This window comes from Tiliqua scincoides, chromosome 3, assembly GCF_035046505.1.
Source record: "Tiliqua scincoides isolate rTilSci1 chromosome 3, rTilSci1.hap2, whole genome shotgun sequence".
NCBI lineage: Eukaryota > Metazoa > Chordata > Lepidosauria > Squamata > Scincidae > Tiliqua > Tiliqua scincoides.
Window position 1 is genome coordinate 78910414 of NC_089823.1, and position 16993 is coordinate 78927406.

At 42.5% G+C, this 16993-nt stretch overlaps 1 protein-coding gene across 2 annotated transcripts in view; it reads right to left on the reverse strand.

Annotated features, from left to right (window-relative positions):
* Positions 1 to 16993, reverse strand: part of REPS2 (RALBP1 associated Eps domain containing 2) — a 96350-nt gene that overhangs the window by 64968 nt on the left and 14389 nt on the right. Inside the window, exons 2-3 of one of the 2 annotated variants that reach the window (XM_066622206.1) lie at positions 740 to 863; positions 465 to 613 (exon numbers count right to left, since the gene is read on the reverse strand). In XM_066622206.1, the coding sequence (XP_066478303.1) occupies positions 465 to 613; positions 740 to 863 (273 nt within the window). Of the gene's footprint in view, positions 1 to 464; positions 614 to 739; positions 864 to 16993 lie in introns of those variants that run through there. The other variant, XM_066622205.1, reaches the window with a different exon arrangement.

Genomic DNA, 16993 nt, shown 5'->3' on the forward strand with positions numbered 1-16993 from the left:
TTTCCAAGAATGGATGGATGCAGCTGGTGCATCAACCAAAAGCTGCATAGAGGTATTCCTGACCACAGCCATCACTCAACCATCCAGGCCCAAGGCCAGGTTCAGGATCACCACCAGACTGTAAACCTGAGTTTCCAAGTGTTCTATTCCATCCAGGTTACCAAGACATACAGTTAATAGTAGAAGCAGAGTCTATTGAGACAATCAAGACCTAATGCAGTGGTTCCCAAATTGTGAGATGTGGCTTCTAGGGAGCTGCGGAAACCAGCCGGGGGAGCTGCAGAATCATTGTGAAAAATCCACTGCCTGTCCACTGCCTATACAATGTAGAGGATTGTAGCACTAATGGGGAGCTGTGGCCAATAGCTCAATAGGTCAAGGGAGATACTAGCCAAAAAAGTTTGGAAACCACTAGCCTAATGTTTATCATGTGAGAAAATGTCTACCCTGTAAAGAAACTTTACCTGTTTTTCTCCTTCATCCGATCTTCTGAAGCAATTTTTTTCAAGTGTTGCAAGTGGAATCTGAAATTTAGCTCCATGTGGTTCTGCTGGATGATTGTACCTCATTTCACTATCAATTTTCAATGCCATAAATCGAGGTAAGGGTAATTCTTAAATAACCAAAATAAAGACAAGAGAATTTAATGAAACACCACCATATCACACTAAGAAAACGAGAAACAATAGGGTACAAAACAGTTCCAGGAATTAAAGCTTAACAAAGAATAGCAAGTTACCATTCTGAATGCTCTCTGTTCGTACGGGGAGACCAGACTGTGCAGCAGCAATTAGCTTCAGAGCAACAAAAAACTGAGTCCGACCAAAATAACCAACACGTTTAGCACCACACAATTCTGTTATCTGGAAGAAAAAAAGGGGGGAATTAAAACCACATCATTAAAACAAATTACACTTTCAAATTAAAAATACCTAAGAGGAAAGTATACAACACTGCAGAAAAACTGACACTAGTTTTATTTCACTTTTGGTAAACAGCTGGTGCAGGTGACTGGACTATAATCTAGTTCCCCACAAAAGGTTGCCATGTACAACAGAGAACATTAACATTTCTATCCAAGAGACAATTTCCCCATATTCTCCCATTCATCTTATAACTATTCCCCCCCCCCCAAATCTAGACTCAGCCATATGTACTATATCTTTGTACATTCCAATTCTTTTGCCCATTGTCAGGAAAAGAGCAATTCTTGTGGGAGGAAAAACCTGAATAGGTACCACATGGAGCATGTGGAAACATTTTTAAAAAGAAACAAAGGAACAGACACTGGGATACAGAAACTCCTCCTCTCACTCAATATAGTCAGGAAGAAAACATTTCCTCAAGAACTGCTTTACTATCTTCTAAGAACATAAATACCAGGATTGTTACAATATATAGAGCAGCCATTTTCAACCACTGTGCCATGAAACACTGGTGTGCCGCGAGTGGTCCATAGGTGTGCCACAGGAATTTGGTGGAAGGTTATTTATTAATAGGGCCAATGGGAGATGGTGTGCCTCATCAATTGTCCAAAAGCTGGTGGTGTGCCTTGACCATTTTAATGCCTTGTCAGTGTGCCGTGAGATGAAAAAGGTTGAAAATCACTGATACAGAGAATGACTTCTTCTCCACTTTTCCAAAGAATTCACAATTCTCCAAAATTCTACAGAATACCAACTTGGGCAAGGCATCTCTGTCTCCATACTCCTAGTCAAACCTTAAGCCATTGTGAGCTGTCTCCTGCCAATTCTAGCGCAGGAGAAGTCTCATTCCAGTCTCTCCTGGAACTCCAAGATCCTTTTCAAACAGTACACCTCTCCACCATAGCTTCCTGTGGTCCTTCTCCTAGCCTTGTACAGTCCAATAAGGCACAGTAGCTGTGCTGAATTGGTACTCATAGAAATGATTGGCAACAGGGACAACAGATGGCTTTTCTTTAAAAGAGAAGAAAAGAAAAAGATGATATGACCTGTGCTCTAAAAGCTGAGATCTGAGCTGGGATACTTTTTGAAAAGGCTTGAAAAAGCCTTCCTGCTTCAGCTGGCATTGGACAACTACTAGAGTAAGAAAACAAGAAGCAAATTAAAAATAAAGTAGACCACCCACAATGGTTTAACTATTATGGCCAGCCTTGAGCCCTTAGGAAAACTGAGTTGTACTTGATAAAAGGGTATTGTATTCTCAGCTCCCTGTTTGATATATTTTATTTGTTGCTGCAATTATAAAACCAAATAGTTTAAGTAGAAAGCATTTTTTTAAGACTTTGAAGGCTATAAATAATCTAGCCACCTACAAAGTCACAGTGTGTTATAATCTAGTTAAAGAGAATAGCTGTGAGCAGGTTTTGTTGCATGTTGATCTTGTCCAGTCTTTCACTGATGAAGGAACAAATGAAAAAGAGAAATAATTTTTCCTTCCATCTCACAGGTTACTTCCAGGCAATGAGCAGCACATCTTATAGGTACAGCTTGCAACTGGCACAGAAGAAATTATAACCCTTTCACGAGTAGCAAGATCTTCATTAACAAACCAGCCTGGGACTTGGGTAAACAAGTTGAAGCACCCTTAAAAACAGTTACCCTGAAGAAGGTGAAAACCATAATTAACTGGAATTGCCTCCCTGTAAAGTTTTGCAATAGAGAATGCAAGCACTGCTGAGATAAGTAGCTTGCTCTGCCTTATCTCAAAAGACAGTTGCCAATTTCAGTGCACCAGGCAAATTATTAACTTGACAACCTCACGTCTGGCTGCTTGAACGCCCCTGTCAGAAAACAAGGTCTGTTTGACTCTTTTGGGCCACTTCGTCCTCCTCCAACCCACTAATCCCTGCTTCAGATGCAGATTGGTCAAAATCAACTTTGAAGATACCACTTCAGAAGGCTTAATTTTGTTGCTTCATTGTGCTTAATTGCACCACCAATAACTACTGAGTGGAAGAGGGTCATCAATATATCTCCACCTCCTCCTCTGCAAAATGACTTTAGGGGTAGGTAGGGAGAAACTTGCGGACTATTACCGCCTGCAAGATCAGCTTGGGGAGGGGGGGCAATTCCCTTTCTCCACTAAACTACAGTAAGACAGGAAGCCCTGGAGTTCAGTCCAATCTAGGATTCTCAGTAGTCCTTTCTGCAAAGATACGGATCACTGGAGCAAGACGTGCTCGAGAAAAGCTTCCTGCACAGTTTTCACTTTGGAATTCAAAACCCCAAATCTTACATCACTGCAAAGTAAAACTGTGACAAATAGTACTGGCCATCAGCCCACTTTCATTTCCCTGAATTTAGTTAGGTATAAGGGTTGCTTTACAGTGGATGTTTCAAAGAAGCAAGTTTCTGAAGATTGGCACTCCCCCCACCCCATCTTTCCTACACGCGCTTTAATTTTAATGGAGTTAGCTAAGACTAATTTGGCATGACTGCATACACATCACGTATTTATTAAAGATGAAAGCAAAGGCATTTGGAGAAACCAAAGGCATTCGACAAAAAGGCAAAACCAAAAGCATTCAGAGAAGAACCTGCAAGGTGGTCATCTGAATAACCGTACACAAGACAACTTATCTGCTAGTCCACCCTAACCACAGATCATGCAGTACACTGCTCCAGTCTATACCACTTCAGAACACAAATGCTGTGGTTGCATGACTGAATGTTATTCCCGATACACACATATGACTATAATTAGGATTATAGTCTAGCATTCTCTCCTTGACACATTAAGTTTTTCTACCAGCCGATTTGGATGCTACTTTATTGTCTGACCTGGCTCTAGGAGACAAGAGAGATGAACATTCATGAAGCATACATTGTCCTAACTCTTTCCCACGAGCCCAGGGGAAGTTGGGACTTTACGTGCAAGCATGTGGGGGGGATGATGATGGTCCATCCAAATCACCCTGCTATATACAAAAATACCTGAGCACATGCAGAAAGGCAGTTTGGCCATCACAGGAAAAGCCCTCCACCAAACACAGGAAAGACTCCAAATTCCTCTATACAGCAAATGAGAGTCCAGGACGGTGTAACTATCTTTTGTATTGCATGCAGCTAGTCCAGGTACTAATATAGCATACAAACCAGACCAGTGTGTAGAGCAGGGGTGTCAAACCCGTTTCATACAGCAGGTTGAAAAGCATTCCACATGCCTGCTGAGGGCCGGAAGTGATGTCATTAAACAGGTTATAACCAAAAATGAGCACTTTTTCTTACTCAGGTACTCATTAGCTCAAATGACAGAAAATAAAATATGCAAATCTTGGTCATATTTCAAGATATGGGAGAGCTCAATTTTCATGTAGGCTGCTCTTTCAGCAGTAACACCTCAGCACTGCTCAGCAGCTGAGAGACTGAGGTTGGATAAAAAGCTTCCATGGGCTGCATCTGGACCCCGGGCCTTATGTTTAACACCCCTGGTGAAGAGCTTTTTTCCCCCCATCTTATGGGCAGACCCAGCCCAAGCACCAGCTGCACATGAAGTTGGCAAAGCTTCCTTCTTTCCTTCCTTCCTTATCTCATTCTCAGCATGAAAAGCCCTCCCCACACACACATATGCGCTTTCCTCTTCCGCCTGTGAAGGTCCTCCCCCCATTATCTTCCCACCCAGTTCAGCCCTCTAGCAAGCCTGTCTCCTTTACCCCTCCGGCACTCCCTTTCTCCTCTGTTTTGGGTGGCAGCACCAACTTCTCCAACCCATCTTGCTCTAAGAGTTGCAGAGAAGAGACAGAAATAAGGCAGCTGGGAAGAGAACTGTATAGCTAAAAAATATTCCCCCCCCCTTTTTGTTGGGGAAGTACTGCTCTCAACTTTCCTGGTCTCCCCCTGCTCTGCAGCTCTCCTATTTCAAACACAGAGCAGCAGAGATAGGTAGAGGAAGAAAAAGTATAATGGAGGTAATGTGAGATAACTGCAGAGGTGGCCACTAGGCCTATCTATCCAATACTCAAAGCAGCCACCTCCCTTCCCCTCCTAATGGGTACACCAGCCTGCCTAAGGGATAACTCAAATCTGCAACACCAGCAATTTCTATTCTGAAGTGAATCAGATCAGAGTGATTTTAACACATGATCTATTGTTTGTGTAGTTCAGATCTAAGACAATATTTGTTTCAGGATGTGCTTTGTAAATTAACAATCCAATTTAACCAGCCGCTTCCCAAAGCTGATAAATCAAATATTGACTAAGGGAAACAACATTTGTTCTGTCACCATCCTTTTGGTTCACTGGTTGCATTTAACAAAGTAATAAGTGGGGCCTGCAGCAGAGTATTTCAATCCCCCACCCCTAATTGTCCACCTTTTGTCCGAATAGGGCTTTTGTCTTGAAGTAACACCAGTTAGGTAGCTTTTACCAGCAGTCAGAATCTGCTTCTCATCCACCACCATCTCCCTCCCTGCATGTCTACAGTGCTATCTGAGCATGCTGAACTCTCAAATACCCCAGGTTTAATTAGTTAAAATTACACACACTGAACATTTAGAACTTAAAGTGATCTTAGACTCAAGGGTTAGGTTTGTGTTCTTTAAAGAAACAAGAGGCTAAGAGGCAACCTGAAAGTGCAATTAGCAAAGTTCATCTGAACTGCCCAACGTGCGACAGCCAAGAAAAGAACTGCCGAGAATTACCAGCTCAAGTTCAAAGGGGGAAAAGCAACAGAAAGAAACTCTTGATATGGGCTAAACATTGTTAAGATGTCATCTTCAATGCTCCTATTTCATTTTTCTACTTAGTCAACTGACAGTATTTAGTCAACCAGCTGTTTCCAACTTCTAAGAACTTGGCAGAGAAAGTAAACATGAAGTTTATGTGCCTCTCCTAATTTTGATCTATTACAGGGGTGCCCAAACTCCAGCCCAAGGGCCATTTGCAGCCCTTGGGGACCCCCAATCTGGTCTGTGGGCAGCCCCCACTCTCCAATGAGCCTCTGGCCCACTGGACTTGCTGGAGTCTGCACTGGTCCAACACAACTGTTCTTAGCGCAAGGGCTGACAGTTCAATCTCTCACGCAAGCTGCGGACCAAGTTTTCTCTCTGCTACTTGCTGTTTCACATCAATGAAGCGGCAGTGGCAATAAAGGAAGGGCCGGCCTTGCTTAGTGCAAGGCCTTTTATAGGTATTGAACTATCGAGAGACCTTTAATTATTCATATAAGTTCCATCTCTAATATATTCATTTATGTAAATTTATTCTAATTTGAAATGTAAATTAATTCTTTTTTCCCCGTCCCTGACACAGTGCCTGAGAGAAGATGCGGCCCTCTTGCCAAAATGTTTGGACACCCCTGAATGATTACCACTGGGGGAAGGGAAAGACAGAAGCACCAAAAGAAACCTTTTCAAGTAAGAAATGATAGTTGGGGTGTCAGTTTTATAAATGAGTCTTCAATTGCCAACTGGTTTGTTGGGCAATTACATTTCTGTTTCAGGAAAATGGCATTTTTATGATTGCATAAATTTATATAAATATAGTTCCTAATGCAATTCTGCAGGATTGGACTCTGAACCAAATACTCAATTCATTTAAAGCAGAGATTTTAACCCTTTCTCATCTCATGGCACACTGACAAGGCACTAACATTGTCAAGGCATACCATCAGTTGTGTTTTTTTTACAATTGACAAGTCATACCGCACTGCCAACAAGGGGCTCACAACCTCAAAGGCCATACTAATAAATAAGGTAAAAGGTAAAGGTTTCCCCTGGCGTTAAGCATAGTTGTGTCCGACTCTAGGGGTGGTGCTCATCTCCGTTTCCAAGCCAAAGAGCTGGCGTCTGTCCATACACAGTTTCCGTGGTCATGTGGCCGGCATGACTAGACGCCTAAGTGCACAGAACACTGTTACCTTCCCACCGAGGTGGTCCTACTCGCATTTTTACATGCTTTTGAACTGCTAGGTTGGCAGGAGCTGGGTCAAGCAATGGCAGCTCACTCCATCATGCAGATTTGAACTGCCAACAGGCTCATCAGTTCAGCGGTTTAACCCACTGTGCCACTGCATCCCTATATACCAGGCGTCTTCACGGCAGCAAATCTTGGGCAGATACTGCTGTCCGAACGGCCCCTCCTGATCAAGGAATTAAGTCAGATAGAGGTTAAAAGAGAAGATGTTTCAGACCTAATTGATAAACATCAATGTCACCGGGCCCTGATGGTATCCACCCAAGAGTTATTAAGGAATTGAAGAATGAAATTGCTGAGCTCTTGGCTAAAATATGCAACTTGTCCCTCAAAATGGCCATGGTGCCAGAAGATTGGAGGATAGCAAATGTCACACCGATTTTTAAAAAGGGAAGGAGGGGGGGACCCAGGAAACTATAGGCCGGTCAGCCTAACACTATACCAGGTAAGATGGTGGAATGCTTCATCAAAGATAGGATCTCAAAACACATAGACGAACAAGCCTTGCTGAGAGGGAATCAGCATGTCTTCTGTAAGGGTAAGTCTTGCCTCACGAACCTTATAGAATTCTTTGAAAAGGTCAACAGGCATGTGGATGCGGGAGAACCCGTGGACATTATATATCTGGACTTTCAGAAGGCATTCGACACGGTCCCTCCCCAAAGGCTACTGAAAAAACTCCATAGTCAAGGAATTAGAGGGCAGGTCCTCTCATGGATTGAGAACTGGTTGAAGACCAGGAAACAGAGAGTGAGTGTCAATGGGCAACTTTCACAATGGAGAGAGGTGAAAAGCTGTGTGCCCCAAGGATCTGTCCTGGGACCGGTGCTTTTCAACCTCTTCATAAATGAACAGTTGGGCTGTTCTTATGGGTGTCCAAACTTTTTAGCAGGAGGGCCACATCATCTCTCTGAAACAGTGTTGGGGGCCAGGGAAAAAATAATTAATTTTCATATAAAATTTGAATAAATTGACATGAATGAATATATTAGAGATGGAACTTATATGAATGAATGAAGGTCTTGCAATAGCTCATGACATATAAAAGGCCTTGCACAAAGCCAAGCTGGCCTTTCCTGGAGGGAACCCTCAGCCCACAGTTCACACAAGAGGTCGAACAGTCACCCTCATGCTGAGGGCAGTTGCATCAGGCCAGCACAGGCTCCAGCAAGTCTCTGGAGGGTCAGAGGTTCACTGGAGACTGGGGGCTCCCCAAGGGCCAGATTGGGGGTCCCAGAGGGACACAAATGGCCTCTGGGCCAGGGTTTGGGCACCCCTGCTATATACTAATAAATAACCCTCCCCCAAACTTGTGCGGCACACCTGCGGAACATTCGCGGCACACCAATGGGCCACAACACTTGTCTGAAAATTGCTGGCTTAAAGTGTCTCCAATGAACACTGTGTGAAATAAAAATATTCTTTTCACAGTTCTTACAATGGCAGTCTTTCCAGCCTCTTCAAAACAAGCAAATCCTCATCTCTCATTCTTGCAGAACCCCATCCCTTTTAAGCAAAAAGAATGAGTGGCTGTATTTCCTATTTTCAAAAGGTACATCAACTCTGGAAATACTGAACTTCAGTACCTCATACTAATACTGAGTTTTTATGGTTTGACCATAGGGCTGTAACAATATAAGCCAGAAATAAAAATACAGATAAATAAGCCAATTCATTACAACACAGTTCAATAACAAGTCAGCAAAATTATTTTGCTCTTATTAAAGTAGCTTCTTGGCAGTCAACAGCTCCTTTAAGAACTTTTGTTTGCAGATAAAGCATTTATAGGAAAACTGGCATTGTGTTAGTAATTGTGCCATTTTCTGAGTTTAATAGACTGGTTTTCTAATAAGTGGTTTTCTGGTTTTCTCAAAACAGGGTTCAAATATCTGGTATGCACATCTTTGTTAACAGATTAAAATGAAGATCACCTACCAAAAAAAAAATCATTACTTTTATGATCACAAGGACTCTGTTCTCATTGCTATTGGCAGATTACACCATGAACACTTGATGTTTCATTTTAACTGAAACCAAGGCAGATTAATTAACTTCTTAACAGTAATCAGCTATTGTTAATGTCCCTTTCACTTTATGAGTTCCTGCTGAGTCAGGTTGGGGGGAGGAGATTGTCTTTAAAACAGAGGATATAGAAATTTCCATTTATTTTAAAGATCCCGCCTCCCTCACATTACATACAAAGCATAAAAAGAATTACAGTACAAAGCCAATAGTTAAACCAAAGATCAAAAACCAAGATCAGAAAAATGGGAGGGACAGAATCAACCAGGGATTCATATGAACAGGCATGAAGGCCTGTCAGAAAAGGCCTGAAGGCTCAAAGGGTGGGGAGTTTACAGGATGGGGAAAAACTATAGAGAAAACTTTCTTCTGCTATAACTGAGATGTGTGCATGCTTTTCTGATTAGCTATAACAAAGTTCAGATTGTCAAATTGCAGGTGAAAAGATGCACCACTGACACACACTGACAGGTTTTTCATTTGTTTTTGTTCCTGTCAATGAAAGAAGTTCAGAAAATACTGAAGGCATGAGAAAGGCCAAGGGCTCCACCCATTACTACCTTTTTAATAGCAAATGGCCTGACAAACAGGTCAGGACATGATACATACAAATATTTCAACTGTGAGACTTGTTCCACACCTTTCTCCATAGTTCTGTAAGAGAGAAATCTTGAACGCGTTTCAAAATGTTTCCACTGTCCACATACTCATTTGCACCAAACTGCAGAACAAAAAACTTGATCAACCTCATTTTTTCTTTCTCATTTACAGAGTACCCAAACCAGCAAACATGCCAGAATCTCATATGCAAGACAGTCAGCAGCACTGTAAATAAACCTACTTGAATGGTCAAAGTCAGCCCCGAGGCCATCCAGAGCAGAATGCAACCTGTCTTTACAGCTCTAGATGTTAGTCGTTTCCCTCTTTATAACCTGTCATAACGTCTTCAATAATCAGGGCACGCTCAAACTCTGGCTCTTCATAATTTTAAAATCCGATTGAGGCAACTTGCAAAACACTACATTTCATAGCACTTAAATCTTCGGACAACATCTGAGCACTAGGGGAGGGATAAACTGTACTCAGTTAAGAAAAATATTTTTTTCTTCCACATTTTTTCAGAGTAAAATCAAAGACTCCAATGTGTCTTCATATAGATCAGAAAAATAAGCACAGAGATGAAACTGCGCACCAGAAAGACCATCCTATACTGTGACACTAGAAAACTGCACTGGGAACATATTCAAACCATACTGACCTCAAAAACTTCGACACTATGCAGAGGAAATTGATTTTCTACAAAAGCTATGAAAAGGATTAGTCTCAGATTTAGGCCAGTAAGAGATTTATATTCCATTTGGGCCCAAATCTATAACATGATGTACAAACAAGTGCAGTTAGAGTGGAGGAATATTTTCAATGTTGTTGGCATCCTTCAGTTTCGGAAACTATGGTATCGCGCTCTGAATGGTGGTTCTGGAACAAAGTGTAACCTCTCCAGTGCACGAAGCCTGGGTAAAGTAGATATGGAGGATAGACTGTTTCCCATGCAGCAAATCCCCCTTCTCCACGTCGCTGAAATGGTCCAATGGAAAGGCAGAGACCAATACAGTTGGTTCCAGCGGCGTCACAGGAGTTGCCAGAACATGACTGTGTTCAGCCATGAACTGCCTCAGGGACTCCAGCTCTGGATTTTGCCTCGAGGTTGACTCCTGAAGTCTTTTCCATAACTGGATGTAGCCACAAGGCAGTGGAAGTTTGGAATCAGAGCTTTCCTTCTCTCAGATGAGCTGCCTTCCCAGGCTAATGAGTCCCATCTACCAGGTGGCTGTTTAATCGCCTCTTATAACAAGTACAGCCAAACTGAGGGCCTATTCTTATCCCTAGGCCCCAGGGGATAATATTTTCAATAGCTTTCAAGATAAAATTAAACTCTTGAGAGATTAAATTTATAAGATAAAATTTGGACAGGAAAATAAAACGTGTCTTTTTTAACATCACTCCTTTAAACATGAAACATACACAAGTGATTTCCACAGCCAGGATCCAGTTTGACAGGCAATGAAAGCAGCACAAACCCCCTTTTCAATATGAGCTTTAGCTTATTGTTCATTTTTCAAAGAGAGCCTAAAAATTCCCATTTTTATAAAGAAAAAAAATGAAGCAAGTGTTATGAACACTCCGTGTCATTACAGAAGATCTAATATGGCACAATTTTTCCAACATTTTCTGCTACAATCCTTTAAAGTTGGCTTGTGATAATAAAATCAGGAGTATTGTTTCTGGACTGCATCCAAGGTTAGTCTTAGGGGCAAGCAGCATGTGACTACAGGAGAGAAACTGCTGGAAACGGTCATGATCTTTTCCTTGATTGGGAACTAAAATAAATCTGGAAACATTTACCAGCTGTTCCATTGTTCTGTTGGATTTACGCAACATATTACAAGTTAAAACTTGAATGGGCTAAGGTCAAAGAATTAAAGGACGGTATATTTCCTTTAAAAATGTGAGGAGCTGCACCTGCATACTGGCGGCATTTTCTTTTAAAGTTATGTACTACATCTTTTATACATTCTAAAGGTGAAGACAAGACACAGCTTTTGAATACAGCACAGATAGTTGGAACACATCTTTACTGCCTTGAAAATGCACACAAATTCTTTCAGGCCTAAAGTAAGCTCTGAAGAGAAATCTTTCCACAGGCTTCCAGAGAGTTTCATAAAAGCCAACAGTGCATTGGTAAGTTCCTGTGAAGAGGTCAACATACCCCCCCTCCCCAATCCTCAGACCAGTTTCGGCAACTGTTTTTAGGGTGTTGTGATTTGAGGGGAGGGGGAAGATGTTTTATGCTGTTTTAATATGTGAATAGTTGCAAAAATAAGCCAGCACTCACATAAATATCACCTGAGCAAAAAAGAAAATAAACTAAGGAATGGAAAACATCCCTCTTTCCTTAATCCTTCACTTACTGTGTAGTCGATGGAATTCCCGATGAATGTCCCTTTTGGTCACTCTTGTTTTCCTTCAGAAAGGCACCCACACAGTTTTCCCAAGCCCCTCTCTTTTTCTAGAACCTCCTCGAATTCAAATTTCCACAGAATTCCATATAAGATTTTGCTTTTACAAGATTTTACAAGAAAAATCTGGATTCAGCTAAGGTTGAATAATTGCCTTAAAACATTTTCTCCCAATAAGAAACAATGTATTAACAATGGAACTAGTGGTCTCTCCTGTGTCTGAGGGTTTCCCTATCAACAGTTCCTTCACCTGGCTGAGACGGTCTAATTTTAAGGCCCTTAAGAAAACACTTTCACCTAAAACAGTATCTGACCTAAGGCAAAGTACAAATATGAGACCTAGAAAAATTACTGGGGCAGCAAGACATTTTACCACATAGAACACATATGCAACACCTGCACAAAACTTGCAACAGCATAAGATGTACTTCAAAATATATGCCTGCTGTCCCTCTACAGATATATATGCATATCAATATATACACATGCTACCTGCAGGTTCAGAGGCTGATGAATACTAGTTGCCGGGGATTACCATCAGGAGAAGGACATGACTTCAACCCCTGCTTGTGGACCTGTGAGAGAAAGGACACCAGGCCAGACAGGTTCAATCCAGCAGCTCTACTTTCAGTATTTAGATTCTAAAGAATTTTTTTCTTTGTGATTGTTTGCAAACTACAGAATTATACTTCCATTTTTTGAGCAGGTAAACATAGTGAGCAAACAGTTTGTCCTACGCATGCCTCTGTTTCTGTACACCACCACCATGTGCTGATGCAAAAAGTCTCTTGCAAGGTTTAATACTGCTCAGTGATCAGTTATCAGGCCACAAAGGCTAAATGAGCTTTCCCTGCATTACATCAGGTCTGTCAAGAGTGCTGTGATCCTGGCAGAACTCCAAGTAACCTTCGCTTGTTGTTTGTCTAACCCAGTAAAGAGGAACACGTACTGACTCCTTTTGGTACATATAAAGTGCAATAATCAAAACACCATAAAAAAATAGTGCAACAAAACATTAAAACACATGACATCCAACCACAACATCCAAAGTAATGAAGAATATTCCCTTCACACTAGCAGTCTTGAACGGAAAATTATTTAATTTCTTTTGAAAGAAGGCATTTTCACCCTAAATAATGTTGTTTAGATATTGGTGTTTCAGTTGCTAGCCCAGGGGTGTCGTTTCATACAGAGGGCGAAATAGTATTCATGATGCCTGCAGAGGACTGGAAGTGATGTCACTAAGAAGGTCATGACCAGAAATGAGCACTTTTCCTCACTGAGGAAGTTGGCTGCAAAAAAGGAAGAGAAAATATGCAAATCTTGATCATATTTTCAAGATATGGGAGAACCCATATCTTACTCAGTACTGCTCAGGAGCTGATAAGAGAGCCTGAGGGCTGGATAAAGAAGTTCCACAGGTCACATCTGGCCTCCAGGCCTTTTGTTCAGCACCCCTGTGCTAGTTTGTGATTTTACTGCTTGTTGCTTTATCTGCATTTTTATAAATTGTTGTTTTGCTTAATTTGTAAACCACTGCGAATCTTTCAGTAAGGCTTAGTCATGATTAACCTAACTTAGGACACAGCAGTGGCGACTGGAGGGAGGCAGCAGCAGACTCGGGGTGAAAGGCACTCTTGTCCACCACCCCCTGGGACCCCTCACAATTTGCCACCAATGCAGTCGCTTCTAGTCGCTGCATGGACAAGCTGGCCCTGATTGTAAGTTGGAAACAATCTCATTAGGGAGTCGGGGTATGGGATGTTGCAAGGACTTTTTCCACTAAACACTTATAACAACAATTCTAGGGTTCCAGGTGACTGTCTGGAAAATGGAACAGCCCCAAAATACAGAAGTTGACCATTCCAGGTCCAAAAGAAAGAGATAGTAGTACAGCACAATCACACCATTTGGATATAAAATATGTGAGAGCTTAATAGCACTAGAACACTTTAGCATGCAATAACATGCACACACCTAGTACACAAGTAGAAAACAACAAATGTTCACACAATCTGAAGTGTCAAGAGCTGTTTAGCTTGCTTATTGATTTCAATCTAAGTCATCAAAATGGCACGATTCACCTGCTCAACTGGACAACTGTAAGCACTTTGTAGGGTGCAGAAGTAGATGAGAGGTATCAGCATTGATCTGATGCATGCTCTTCGATTATTCAAAATTACACCAGGGATTAGAAGCCAAGAGCTTCCACTTCAGAGGACACAAATCTTAGAAAGGTTTACACCTCAATGCTCGTTTTAAAAATTAACAGCACAATTCTATTCATATTTACTCAGAAGTATGTCCCTTTAAGTTCAATGAGACTTACAGCCCATCCTATGCTTCCCATCACCCACTGGAGCAGTGCTGCCAAAGTGGCTACTGCTGTATCCAGCAGGCACTGGGAAGCTGCTGGGAGTCTCCTTAGGGGAAGGGAACTTTCGTCCCCTTCCTCCAAATTAAGCCTCGGCCCCAGCAATGGGATTTCTTGCATCTGCACCAGCTATTTTGGCAGTGCAGATGCGAGAGCCTCTGTGTCAGGCCTTCCGGCCCTGATACAGAGTTCAGGATCTGGTGCAACAGGACTCCGCCAGTCCCTCCTGCCCCAGTTCCTCCCCCCACCCTGCTCTTGTTCCATCCTCCCCCTGCTCCCCCCACCGCTGCCAGGAGGTTTCACTTACCCCCAGCAGCAGAGCATTCACTTCCTGCCGGCACCTGACAGGTGTGGGCCTAGCAACAGCGCTTCCTACTCTCCAAGTGCCATAAATGTGCATGCAGTGCCAGCACTAGGGCTCAGCACCAGCACTGGGAGAGTTCAGGATTGGGCCCTTACTCCAAGATAATTATGTATGCGGGACTGCAGCCTTTGTTCCTGACATACACTGAAGCAAGCACAGTACTCACATGCCAGAGCACTTTCAATGAAAAATAACTTTAAAAAAAAACAAAACACTATCCAGAGCAAGTGGAACACAGGTGGCTTTTATTCTTAAATGAAGAATTTATGACAAGTGATACTTGTCAAAATGTTTCAACAAAAGATGAAAGCTGAACAGGGAAAAGATGAGTGAGCACATGACTCAACTATGCTCTTTAAGAAAAGTATATCAACTTTCTTAGTAATTTGTGAGCTGCCTTCTCCACGTGAAAAGATCAAACTGTTTTCAATACTGGAAATGGAATTTCATGCTTGTGCTTAACCAGTTGATAGCACCATCCTGTTCTTAATTTATTCTGGCTAAAGGAGGATGCGATACCCACCGTCCCCTTGAGCAAACGGACTCCAATAAATAATGCCAGCTTCAGGGATCAATGCTTGCAAAGCACTGCGATTACACCAACAGAACGGCCAAAAATTGGTCAGCCAGGTTGCGGGCATGTGTCTGTGTGTGTACCTACTCACATGCTGAACCAGCTCCCCCAATGGCAGAGTAACATTATGCTGGGAAAAGAAGATGCTATGCAAGATAAAAAGTTCCACTGAAATCAATGGAGAGCTAAAAACCATTGCCTCCCTCTGCTCTTACAGAACAGGATTACCTGCTCTGCAGGTAATCACCACACACCACCAGTGGTATACAAGCATCTGCTAGGAACACATTTCTCAGATATTCAGGGTATATGGTTGAACTGTTCAATTCTCATATGTTGATACCCTAAGAGCACACAAACAGGCACTTCATAGATGGGAAATGTGTTGAAAGTGCATAAACAGGCCCTTTGAGTAACTAGAGTAACTGAGTAACTAGAGTAGCTAGAGAAACCAAGATCAAAGCAGAAAAGGCATATTGCTAGCATCTGTCATCTCAATATCCTTATAGGTACCTTCAGAATTCCCAATACAAAACACCAAATGTGAAGGTCCAATTGTCTTATCCTTCAGTCCAACCATCACAAAGTTGATCTTTGTTTGATCTTTTCACAATCCAATCACAAAGTTGCTCTGGCCAGCCGCTTCTACTTGGAAATCTGGGCATAGAGCCTGCTGGGGCAATGGGAAGAGGAAGCAGCTGCCTGGCATGACTTTCTGAGATGATCTGATTGAAATATAAGATGGTGCCGCACAGAACAGAAGGTTTCTTTGCAGGTGCCAAATCCGACCCATGGACTGGGATTTGGCACCTGCTGTTCTAGGGGACTGTAACGTAAGCCTTGCCACCCTCCTCATCTCAAGGGGGGAGCTCTACATCTTTGGGGCAAGGGAAGGACATGGTTCACTAACTAAGAGAGGAAGTCATATGTTCTCAGAGTGGTCTTTCGTTTACAACTCAGATATAGCAGGACTGGAGAAAACCCAGGTTACATTAGCTGTTCAGATGTACATCAGAGGGGCATCAGAAGGGTGAGGCAAAGAAACTGTAGGTTCTTGTTGGTGAGGCGAATTATCCTAGCCCAAAAGTCCTTTGGCCCCTCTGTAGGATCCCTTGGGACACATACCAGTCCAAGGGCTCCTCTTGCTCCCCCTGCTGGAGTGGTTGCCCTCTCAGGGGACCAGGCAGCTGAACTCAGCCCTCAGTAGGACCTCCCAAAGCTGGTTGGCCACTGCTCCTTTCCTCCTTCAGCCTCTTCCTTTCAGGCCTCTCTCTTTTACACTGTTCCTTTTGGCCTTCTCTATTGTGTCCTGTTTCTCTTTGCTGGTTTCTTTGTCCCTAAGCCCTGCTCCAATCACAATTCCTGTCTTCTCTCTCTCTCTCTCTCTCTGGGCCCACCTTTCCTCTGGCCTGGCATTCACCTCCTCCTCCTCCCACCCTTTGTCTCCTCCACTCTGCACAAAAAAGCCCAGAAAAACAAACCACAAAAAGCCTCCATACACACAAGCAAGAAGTTTTGACAATTTTCACTTCAAGTTGCATCTGTTTGTACTGCACTGTCTGAATCTCTCCTTAGAAGAGACTCACAATCTTCTGGCGCAGTTATTTTAGTGGATAATGCCCACGGTAGAAAAGAATTCTAAAGGCCCAGTGTGCACACACAGTGCTCCATATACTACTCTTTAGATCCTATCCACTGGTATTAAACAGAGTAAGAGGAAAAAATTAATTCACCAACTTGAATAAC